General features: G+C 38.1%; 1 protein-coding gene across 1 annotated transcript in view; it reads left to right on the top strand.

The window, feature by feature from the left end:
* Positions 1-12,230, top strand: part of LOC146862531 (uncharacterized) — a 55,145-nt gene that overhangs the window by 20,776 nt on the left and 22,139 nt on the right. The window contains exon 4 of the mRNA XM_085643094.1: positions 109-138. Coding sequence (XP_085499220.1) covers positions 109-138 — 30 coding nt within the window. The remainder of the gene's footprint in view (positions 1-108; positions 139-12,230) is intronic.

Consider the following 12,230-nt stretch of genomic DNA (forward strand, 5'->3'; position numbering starts at 1 on the left):
TAAGTCTATCTCTTTTCTTTCCTAGTTAACTGTTGATATTGTCTGTTTATTTCTCCTCAAGAACCCTTTTCGCAATATATTCCATAATGTTCTTCTTTTCTATTACAGGACTCTGTATGCTGAACTCTGCTGACCACGGTAAGTCTTAATTACTTATTGCGTCACCAAATATTGCTTAACATATTTATGTGCTTGAAAATTCTATCAATGATTCACTTAGCTTTCTTCTGTTTTCTTTTCAGGTGCGGCTGAAGTCTTCACTCGCTTCCTGTAGAGACGAGATGACTCCGTACTCGACTCCCGGTAAGTTGCCCACTACGGACTCAAGCAGGTATTTCTGTCCTCTTCGGTAAGTTTCGGTTTTCTTGACTCAGAACAACTCTCAAAAAGTTTCTCTCTGGAAAAACTTCTTACTCAATTATTCACTTCAGAACTGGGAACACAAGCGAACACGTCTTCTCTGAGGAAATGTCTTAGTGAAGTGCGCATTACTTCAGGCGCGCGCGCGTCACACCGTCTCTCTGGATTTGTTGACAACTAGACCGCAGACCCCAGCGCCTTAGCGGCCATCTTGGAATTGCGGGCATGCCACAAACTCGACCATTGAGGTCTATTCGAAACCGAAGCGCCAATCGAACTTAATTCCTTGTGCTTCACTTTGGAACTCACATTAGGGATCCTGACAGTACCCCCCACCAAGGATGGTCCTTCCACTCTGGGCTTGGTTGGATTGCGCTGAATAAAAAGTTTTATTAGCCTAGGAGCATGAACATCTGAATCCAATTCCCAAGACCGCTCCTCAGGACCGTAGCCTTTCCAGTCCACCAAATAATACAGTTTACCTCTAACTAATTTTGAGTCCAGAATTTCTTTCACCTCAAACTCCACTCCTGTATCTAGCTGAATTGGTTTTGGAATTGGTTCTTTTCTCAAATTAGGAACTGCCTTATTTAAAAGAGAAACATGAAACACTGGGTGAATTTTGAATTGGGAGGGTAAAGTCAATTTATAGGTCACTGGACCGATCTGCTCAGCAATTGGGTAAGGGCCGATATATCGTGGCTGAAATTTTCGGTTCCCTTTTAGCCTTAAATTTTTTGTATTCAACCAGACTTTATCTCCAATTCCTAGTGGAGGAGGTTTCTTTCTTTTCTTATCTGCGTACTTCTTATACTTTTCCTTAGCCTGTACTAGATTCTTTGATGCCTTTTCATGTACTGAATTTAAATGAGCTACCAAATCCTTAACTGCTGGGACTGAGAGCTCCACATCTTGTACTGCTGAATTTGGCTGTCTACCATAGTTTAAGTAGAACGGAGAATACCCAGTGGAAACATTCTTCGCGTTATTATGAGCGAATTCTGCTGTCCACAAGTAGTCCGGCCATTCTCCCTCCTGTTTCAACAAGAACAGCCGTAAATATTGCTCCAATTCCTGGTTCACCGTTTCCGTTTGTCCATCTGTCTCCGGATGGAAACTGGTGGAAAAACGAGTTTCTACTTCTAACCTTTTCATAAAAGCCTTCCAGAAATGTGAAACAAATTGGGTCCCCGGTCTGATATTACGATCTTGGGTATTCCATGTAATCTGACAATCTGGGTACTAAAGTGCCTTGCTAACTGTTTTGCTGTAGGGATTCCCTTTAAGGCCAAGAAGTGTGTCATTTTCGTGTATGCATCTACTATTACTAGTATTGTATTTGTCCCTTGACAAGATGGTAAGTCTGTAATTAAGTCTAGGGTGATTGTATGCCAAGGATGAGGAGGAATGGGCAGGGGTTGCAACAGCCCTTGGGGAGCGTGCCGTTCTGATTTTCCCTGAGCGCATATCTCACAAGTCTTTACATATTGTTCTATAACTTTACTCATCTGTGGCCACCAATATTTTCTTTTAATTAGATCTGCTGTCTTGAACTCTCCCTTGTGGCCAGCCAACAGGTGATCATGGCATTCCTGCAAGGCTTGCTTCTGCAATGCTGTAGTCGGCAAATACAATGCACCTTCTTTAAATAGTAATTCATCACGAATTTCTCTTCCAGGTTCTAGTTGTGCCCACTTCTGCATTTCTTCTGAGGTTAGAGCTTGGATTACTTTTTCTTTAAAGTTCAGTATGTCAGTGGCGCCGATAATCTTGGTATCTGGTATGATCACTTGAGCACTTAGTGGATTTCTTTCTTCTCCGGTTCCCAACCTAGACAAAGCATCCGCCTTTCCATTCTGTGCACCCGGCCGATAAGTTATCACAAAATCGTAATCGGCAAAGTACAGTGACCAACGGAGTTGGCGAGGTGTCAAGGTTCTGGCTGACTTCAATTTTAAGTTTCGATGGTCCGTGTAGACTGTTACCACATGGTGGATCCTCATTAGATAATGTCTCCACTCCTTGAAGGCGTCTTTTATTGCCAGCAACTCTTTTTCCGTAATTGTATAATTGATTTCAGCTGGTGTCAGCTTCCTGGATCGATAAGCCACCGGGTGTAATTGGCCCGTTACCTTATTCCTTTGAGAAAGAACTCCACCAATCGCAAGGTTCGAGGCATCTGTCTCGACATAAAAGGGCTCCATCGGATCGGCATGAAGGAGGATAGGTGCAGTGGTGAATTCAATCTTCAAATCTTTAAAGGCTTGCTCTGCTTCCCCCGACCATTCGAATCGTGTCCCTTTCTTCAGTAGTCGTGTCAAGGGTAGTATTCGTCGAGAAAATTCTCCAATACAAGTTTGTTGAATTGAGCTAGATAAGCCACCAGGTGCTTCCAGTAAGCGCCGCTGCTCTGCGTTGCAGAGAGGTGGTGCAGGCCGTGCTCCTTTTTACACCTCTCTGCAATGGCACTTACTGGACGTACCTAGTGGGCTATTTTGCCCCTAGGGATCCTCAGGATTCAAGGGGACTTAATCTCCCAACTTAAAAAACGGCCACAGGGCATGTTTACAGAGTGGGGAAGGAAGGGGACGGGGCCTGAGGTGATGTGTGCAAACACGCCCTATGGCGCGTTTTAAGTTGGGGAAATAATTCCCCTTCAATCCTGAGGGCCCCTGGGGGCTAACTAGCCCACCAGGTGCTTCCAGTAAGCGCCACTGAGCTGCGTTGCAGAGAGGTGGTCTAGGCCGTGCCACTTTTTACACCTCTCTGCAACAGAGCTCTGTGGCGCATACTGGAGGTACCTAGTGGGCTAGTTGGACCCTATGGACTCTCAGGATTCAAATTAACTTAATCTCCCAACTAAAAACAGCCACAGGGCGTGTTTACACAGTGGTGAAGGGAGGGGACGGGGCCTGAGTTAACGTGTGCAAACAAGCCCTGTGGCGTGTTTTAAGTTGGGGATATAATTCCTCTTCAATCCTGAGGGCCCCTGGGGGCTAACTGGCTTAGTGAGTAATGTTTAAATGTGTAAATACCTGTATCAGTCTCTCACTTTGTATATAAGTGGCTGCATGGGTTGGTGAGTAGCTACATGAGTGTCTATATAGGTTATTAGTTGGTTTTTTGAGTATCAGTATGAGTGTCTGAGTGTCTTCATGGTGCGGTGGGGGGTATTACGTAGTGCATAGATGCATGAATGAGTGACTCACTGTTTGTATGTGTTGAAGACAGCATGTGTGCAGGACTGTATGGGTGGATGAGTGTGTGCATGGGTGTGTTAGTGAGTGAATGACTGTCTCAATAGTGTCTTCATAAGTAACTACATATGTTTTAAACTAGTATATGTGACTATTGGTGTTTATAAGTGAGTATATGTGAGAGTGAGAGATTGGTAGACTTCCTGTATGAATAAGTATGTGTTTCTATAAGTGATTGTTTAAAAGACTAAGTATGTGTAAGTTTCTGTAAAAGTAAGTGTGGTGGTGTGTGTATAACTGTATATGCAAGTAAATGGATGTTTGATTCTTTATTAGCATGAGTGACTATGTGTGTGAGTAACTCTATGGATGAGTGGCATTGTTTTACAGGATGTTTAGGTGTATGAGTACATATGATGTGTGAGTACATGTATGAGTGACTGTATAGGATTGTTGGTGGATGAGTGGATGTGTATGTGGATCTTAGAATTACTGAATAGGTTGTTGTAACTGTTATTGGTATGTCCATTTTTTTGAAAATTTCAGTCTCTATTTTTGAATGTTTGTATCAAAGGTTATATTAGGGTGAGAGGAGGTCTACCACTCTGTCACAAGGATAATGTCATCAGTGATGTCATTTGAGATGTCATCAGTGATGTCATGAGTGATGTCACTGACCATGTCATGAGTGATGTAATATGTGACGTCATCAGTAGTGCATTGCGGGCGCGCGAGTTATAGTTAGCTGAACTAACTATAACGGGGGAATTTCAATGGTTTTTTACGAGTGAAATGTCCAGCTAACTATAACATGTGTGAAACCTTTGGTTTTTTTATTGAATTTCTAAGGTTTTTTAAATGCTAATTCCTAACTATAACGTGTGTGAAACCCATGGTTTTTTCAGTGAATTTGCAAGGTTTTTTAAATGCTAATTCCTTACTATAACGTGAGTGAAACCCATGGTTTTTTCAGTAAATTTGCAAGGTTTTTTAAATGCTAATTTTTTTTTTCTTCTTCTTTTTTTTTTACATATTTTTATTTTAATTGTCTATCCTTTTTGAAAGACTATGGTTAAATTTTAAAAATTCTACAATATGTTTTTATTTTACAATTTTTTTTAAAATAAACAGGTAAAATTTATTAGCAATACTTTTTTTTTTTTTTTTTTTTACCGTGCGCGTACGGTAAGCGCACGTCTTGCTGTAATTACGTTAGATTTCTACGCTGTTTGCGTTCATTTACGCAATTTGCGTAGACGCACGTCACGCGCGCATAGCGCGTAACGCGTACGCTGCACGCGCACGTTACGCGGAAGTGAAGGGGCGTGCCTGTTTTGCGCATGCGCGCGTGCGCGTGTCTTTTTTACGCGCATGCGTACTTTTGCCATAAGCGCACCATAAGCGTACCGTAAGCGTACGGTAGGTCATGTGATCATGAAACACAACTTTTGATTGGTTGAAACTACTTTCAGTTCTAGAACTCTCCTACACCACACCCATTCCCCTCATTTCTGCTTGTGATCCCTTAGGAGAAGGAGCTGGGTTGTCTTTGTGATACGATGGCAGAACAGCAGAGCCCTTCTGAGAGTGAGGCTAGCAGCACTACCTTGAGGCAGAGAGCGAGGAAACAAAAGACCTCTTACATATGGGAGTATTTTTCTTTTCCAGAAGGCCAGCAAAAGGTAAATGCACCCTTAGTGACTTGTAAGCTGTGTGGCCGTGTACTTTCAAGAGGGAATCCCGACAGGAAGTATTCCTTTGGGAATCACACCATGATGAGACACCTTAAGGATGTACACAGAAGGACACATGCTCGACTTACTGAAGGTAACCCTTCAGTAAATCAACCAAGCACATCCACAGCAGCTCAGCCTGGACCATCATCTGCAGGGCCGAGTCCTTCTTCTGCAGGTCAGGTGAGCCCTTCATCTGTGGGGGGAGCATCTCCTTTTTCTGGTCCTCTGGAAACTAACCCTCGGTTTCTGAGGGTTGAAATACGGTGCGCCACTTGTCATGATCTAATTTGTCATAGGGAGACCAGTATTTCCCTAGTGAACAATAAAATAGATCAGCACATTTGTCGTAGAGACTAATATTCCCACTCTTTCTTTCCTCTGTCCCTGCATGAACACAACGGCTCTTTTAAGAGCCAACCTTACCTTTCATCTATTTTTTATATATGTTTTTAAAAACTTTTTTTAATTTTTTTTTTACCGTACGCGTACGGTACGCGTAATTTTTTTTTTTTTTTTTTTAAATCACTAAAAATCAATTATCACATTACAAGGTCCTTGAGAGACTACAATGAAAAACTTAAAATGTGATTGTAGAGAAGTGGAAAAAAGGGACCATGATATTATTGACTTACCATACCCACTCAAAAAAATATTTATTCATTTAATTTTTTTTTAAATTGCTTTAAAAATGGTTCTAGTTTTCGAAAATGTTCTATCTCAATCCGAAAAAAAAGAAAAAAGTATTAATATTTAATAAAACATTTTATAATACAGTACACATATTTACATATTTTTCAAAAAATATTTTTGCCTTTTTTTTGCTGTTTTCAGAATATATTGCATTTCACTATAAATTGTGAAAGCAATTGCATTCATCATTTAACAGCGGGCAAAAAAAAAATTAACAATCTCAAAGATTGTTTTAAAAAAGCCCACAATCTCTTTTTGCATAAACATAACTTTATAGAAATGCATAATATTCTTAAAAAATATCATCTAATATCAATACATATTTCTTTAAAATACCGTCTGATATTTTTGTTTCAGAAGTATAATCACAATAATATATCTCAAATAACTCCACAATACATCTGGTTCCATTTCCTTTAGGCCAAATAGTAATTTTAAAATTCTATTTTGATTAAATTTCCAATGGTAATCCAATAAAAAACTAAAGTTTAAATTGTACAGATCTCACCGATTCTCTGTAACATTTTGGTTTCCGAAAGATTTATTAATAATTAAATAAGTCCACAATAGAATTGTTTACCTTTCCGCATGGCCAAATAGTAATTTTAAAAATCTTTTTTGAAAAAATTTCCAATGGCAATCCAATAACATTCCAAAATTTAAATTGTGCAGATGTTACCGATTTTTTCTAAATTTTTGGTTTTCCAAAGTTTCATTCAAAAATGGAAAAATTCCACATTACAATTGGTTACCTTTCCATTAGGCCAAATGATAATTTGTTAAATCTTTTTATTTGTAAATTCCAATGGTAATCCAATAAAATGGTAAAATTGTTTTGTCCAGATGTTGCCAAATCTCTCTAAAATTTAGGTTTCAGGAAGATTAGATAGGAATTTGCTAAATCAAAAGGCAAACGTTGCTTAAAAATCAATTGGGAATCATTACACAGTGTCCAGCCTTTTTCACATTTAAGATAAACTGTGTAATGACCAGAAGTTACAGTAGGTCCATCATGGAAAATTATTGCAACTGTTACAAAAGTTTTTCCTGAAATTGATAATTGCTGTCCTGTAAACTTCTTTATTAAAGTATCCAATTTTGAACCATCAGCTCTACATCGTTGCATCATTAAAATTACATACTGTCCGTATTCCTTTAAAATTAACGTTGAAAACATGTCAGATTTACACTCACCGCATTGCATGCTATGATTAGCATCTTTAACTAATTTAGCAAAAGTGACTGTTTTACTCTCTGGCAATGTTAAATAAATAAACCTTTCATTATCAACATTAGAGCCACATATATTATAACAGTTTTCACAACTATGTTCCCATTTATAAGAGAGACCAAATACATTTTCAATGGGAACCCCTTCTTCTTCCAGTACCTGAAGAAAATACATCAAGAATTCCTGTGCGTCTTGCTGTACATTTTGAGAAAACTGTGTTCGTCCTGAACATACATCTAAAAGTTTTCTAATTTCAGTAGCACTTTCTATTTGAGTTTTATCATTACTCAGCTTTTCAAAAAGGAGACTCAGCACAGAAGAGAATCTTTTTCCCTGATTTACTATTATCTGCTCTTGCAAACTTTCCAGATAAAATGCAACATTCAGCACTACATTTGCGTAGCAGTTGACACCAGAGCTATTTTCAAAATGACATCCTACAACCTGTTCTTCATTTTCCTTATTCTTTTTGCTTGCAATTACATCACTCCTCTTTTTTTCCCTCCTCTCTACATCTTCATTACAGATATTCTCATTTCTCCTTTTACGAGAAACTACACGTTTCTCCAACACAGGATACTGACCTAAATGAGGAGCATAGCTTCTTCTTAATCTATTATACTCCTTTACACAATTTGTATCAGCACTAACTTTTGAATCATCAAAGTCTATCATGAATAAACCTGATAATGTTTTCACTCGTGACAAAGCAACATATGCCATACCTTCTTTGAACACAGTTGAACCAATGTTCACAAATGCACAATCTACAGTCAATCCTTGAGACTTGTGAATAGTTACAGCATATGCTAGAGAAAACGGAAACTGCTTCCTACGTGCATATAAGTCTTTCACAAGCATGAAACGAACTGAACAACGACAAATGTCTTTAACTTCTTCTATCTGATCAAATTTTATTTTTAAACATTCAATTCCATCTTTTTTCTGATAATTAATAAAACCCACAACTCTTCCCATAGCTCCATTAACTAAACCTTTTTCAACATCCAAATTTCTCCTTAAAAATACTCTACAGTTCATGCAAACATATAGATTTTTTTCTAATCCAGCTGTTTTGGAAATGTTCTTCTCTAGTGAATCCAATTTATTTTTCAGTGTGCCTGTTAATGTGACAGTAATTCTTCCATCCTCAATTTTGTCCACTGCTTCCAATTTCCTGATATCTTCCTTTTCCAATTTCAAAAGCTCCTCATTGAATATTGAGCATTCACGTAGAGTTGGCATTAAGCAGATGACACTTTTGTTTTCTGCAATGTTCTTGTATATCTTCTCTGCAACTATTTCTTCCTTTGGAAATAAATTATGTAGCAGCCGACTCTGTAATGCTTTTTTGCCAGCTTCAGTGAGTAGTCCAATTCTGATATCTTTCAGAATACTTCCATATTCTTCATCGTTTGCTTGCCTCATATTAGTAGTAAGTTCCTTGTACTCAAAGAATGACCAAATATTTGCATTACCGATGCTTCCCAATGACTTCTTTGTGTCTTCATGTGTCACAGTATTAAACACTGGTTGTCCTTTAACTGGAGTAAGTTGCAAAAGATCTCCAAAAACTATGACGTGTTTTCCTCCAAATAACACGTCATAGTCTGTCTTCAGAATTTGCTGCATTCTTAAATGCACAAAGGCAAGCATTAAGTTTGATACCATGCTCACCTCATCAATAATGAGAACTTGCATCTTCTTCAATACTCTTGAAACTTCCAAGCATGCTTCTCCAGTTAGCTTGTTGTATTGTATTTTGTTCTCATGCTCCACTGGTAACATTAGCAAACGATGTAAAGTGATTCCTTTTATGTTATATGCTGCTAACCCAGTTGGAGCAGTAACCACACAAGACAAAGTAGAATTCGTTTTTTGCTGTAGGTAGCTTCTGATGACTTTTATAAGGAAACTTTTTCCAGTTCCAGCTTGTCCGCTTACATACATCCTGATTGGATGAAATGATGTGCATGAGCACTCTTTTTTTTCATGTAGAAATCCGTGATCAATTTTGTTTCTGATCTCTTCATAAATTTGTTGCTGCTCTTCGTTCAGTTGTCTTTCCAAATTTTGTAAGTCTATAAATTCTTCTTGAGCTTGATTCATAGCCGTTTCCACTTCATTCATGGCTATTGATGCTTCATTTTCAACGATTGGTTGTCCTAGGGGATCTTGACTGAGTGTTCCTGAACTTTGGCTGTCCTGAGAACTGTCTCTAGCTATTTCTGCTGCAATTGTAGTTTCCTGTTCAATTTCTTCATTTAACATTTGCAGATAAGTTGAGAATGTACTGCATTGTATGCTGTCTTTGCAAGCATTAAAAGAATCTTCATAGCTTTGAAATTCTCCCAGTAGTTCATCCTCTGTACGCCATGGTTTAAACAGCTGTAAAAGAGCCAAGTAGTAAAATTCCTTTTTGTCAGTAGTGTCGCAACTCAGCTTCCTGTGATTTATCAAACTTCCTTTTGTTTGCTTCACCAAACATCCTTCCTCACCAATGACTTTATATTTTCCATTGTTGATGTCTTCTGTGGCTTTCCGTGAATAAATGTAGTTCTGCAGCATTTCATAGAGACACATGTTCTCCAGATGATGACTTCTCTTGGGATAATATGTGTCCAACATGTTTGATTTCAAAATATATGTACTTTCTGGGTCATTTTCGGCCAAATATTCAATTTCTCCAACAGATTTCAGTACCCGATTTCTCATTGCTGCAAGGCCTAAACTTGCCCAAATTATTCTTCTTGATTTCGAGTAGAGACTTGCAGAAGATAACCTATCTGAACATTCGTAGGATCCAATTTCTCGATGCGATAACATCTTCAAACTGAAACTGTACAGCTTCTTACTGACAGTTTTCTCGTGAGAAATCTCTTCCCACATTTCCTTCAATTCTGTTTTTTCTGATTTCGTAATGTAAGACGTTACATATCGAGCAACAGCAATGGAATTGTCAGCTACATACTGTATATCCATGTTAGCGTTCCACATGGATAAAATGACTGGGTTGTAGTCATTTATATTTTTTGATTCTTCTTTTCTTTTAAGGTTGTAGGTATTCTTAGGTGATTTTCTTGTGATACTATGTCTCACAGATGACATAAAACTGTTTACTCTTCCATTTGAAAGAACAGGTCTAGGAAATCCAAATCGACATTTAGTGTAGTATTTATCTTTGCTCTTGTATTTCCGTCGACAGTATTTTCCACACCGATGACTTTGGAAACGTAAAACTTGCTCCTTTAACTTTTTCTCTTCTGTGCTTTTTGGTATAGCACATGTTGCATATTCTTCAATGTAAGATAACACTGCTTCATCAGCATCTGTTCCAAACTTTGGGGCATCCTTGATCCACAACAGCATATGAATATGAGGAGCACCTCTTGCCTGGTACTCTTTTCTCCAAAAGAAATCCACTACTTCTCCTAGAGGTGGATTTTTTTTATTGCAGATGAACGACATCATAGCCTCAAATCTATGATTGAAATATCTGCAAACATTAACCGGATCCAATGAGCACAGTTCTCCTGCTGTCTTGTATTCGATGTTTTTAATGTTTGAATTTGCCTCTCGTAGAAAATCCAGTAAATCATCCCAAGCGTACTCCGCACAGCTTAGGGTAACGAACCATGTTGGTGTTCCTAAATTCCGTAGCATGCATTTTAATTCACCATGGCGTCGGTACCAATATTCATTTGTCCCACGCTGACAAGCCATCAGATTGATCAGTTGTGTTTCCAAATGATCATCTCGGTGCTGCACTTTCTCCATAAAATCCTTAGCAGACACATTTTGTAAATGTACTCCACTTTTTAAAATGTGATTTACTGCATAAGACAATGCAGACAAGTCGCTTTCAAATAAAAGATGAAACAAATAAGGAATACTTTGTCGAAATCTGGGATCTTCAGCATATAGTCTTGTAGTCCGATACTCAGAAGCTGGAATCTGTTCCGGACGTTCATCGTATCGTCCTCCTTTTCCTTTAGGAAACAGCTGGGGAAAACATCGAGCTTCCAAGCTCTCCTCCCATACACTCACGGGAGTTCCTTTTGCTTTCTTCATCTGAAATAGATCAATATTGTCTCCCATAACTTCTTTTGAATGAAGAGGAAGTATGCTAAAATGTTCATAAATTTCTTCTTCCTTTGACTTGTCCACTTTTTCAATTTGTCCAGTTGGTGTTTCTGTGTCTTCTTGTAAATCTTCTTCTTCTTCTTCTTCTTCTATATAAATTGATTCATACCATTTGTTATTCCTTTTCAAATACAAATTTGCTCTTTGTACTTTCCGTACATCTACCAGCTCCTGCCAAATCTTCTTATTCTTTGTAGGTACACCATTAACCAGAATAATTAATGGTTCAGTTTCCAAAGTATCCGCATCAATAGTTTCCATATTGTTTTTCAAATCCAAGGGCAAATACACCACTCTACCTTTTAAACCTCTCAGTAAATCTGAAGGAGGTAATTTACCAGTTTTGGGCTCCATACGTACTATGGTCTGGAACGGATGAACACATTGAATGAGTATAGACTCATATGTATTTAATTCAGAAAGTTCAGCAGGAATAGCATCCAATTCTAAATTATTATGTACAGCTCTGGTCGGCATTCTATTTTCCTCTAACTTGTTGTAACAGTATTTACAAATACGCTGAACTTCACCCAATTCAAAACAATTTTCAAGAAATATATATGTGGCAAAATCCTTCCACTTATAATTATCTTCATTTTCACTTTTTCTGTAGAGATCAACATACCTGGTTTGTTTTCTATAATGAGTTCTGCGGCAACAAATACAAGTAATATTTGGTCTTTCATTAGAGATTATTGCAAATTTTGTTATGTGATCATTAAATGTCTTACTTACAGAGGGTTCTACATTCTCTTCCACTTCTTCCTCATTTACTGTGTCCTTTTCTGCACTGTTTTGTTCAGGACCAAAGTAACAAAACTGAATTTCATCAACAACCTTCTCTACATCTGATACCGATCCACGGAACAGAGC

This window comes from Triturus cristatus, chromosome 2_2 (genome assembly GCF_964204655.1).
Source record: "Triturus cristatus chromosome 2_2, aTriCri1.1, whole genome shotgun sequence".
In the NCBI taxonomy this organism is placed as follows: Eukaryota; Metazoa; Chordata; class Amphibia; order Caudata; family Salamandridae; genus Triturus; species Triturus cristatus.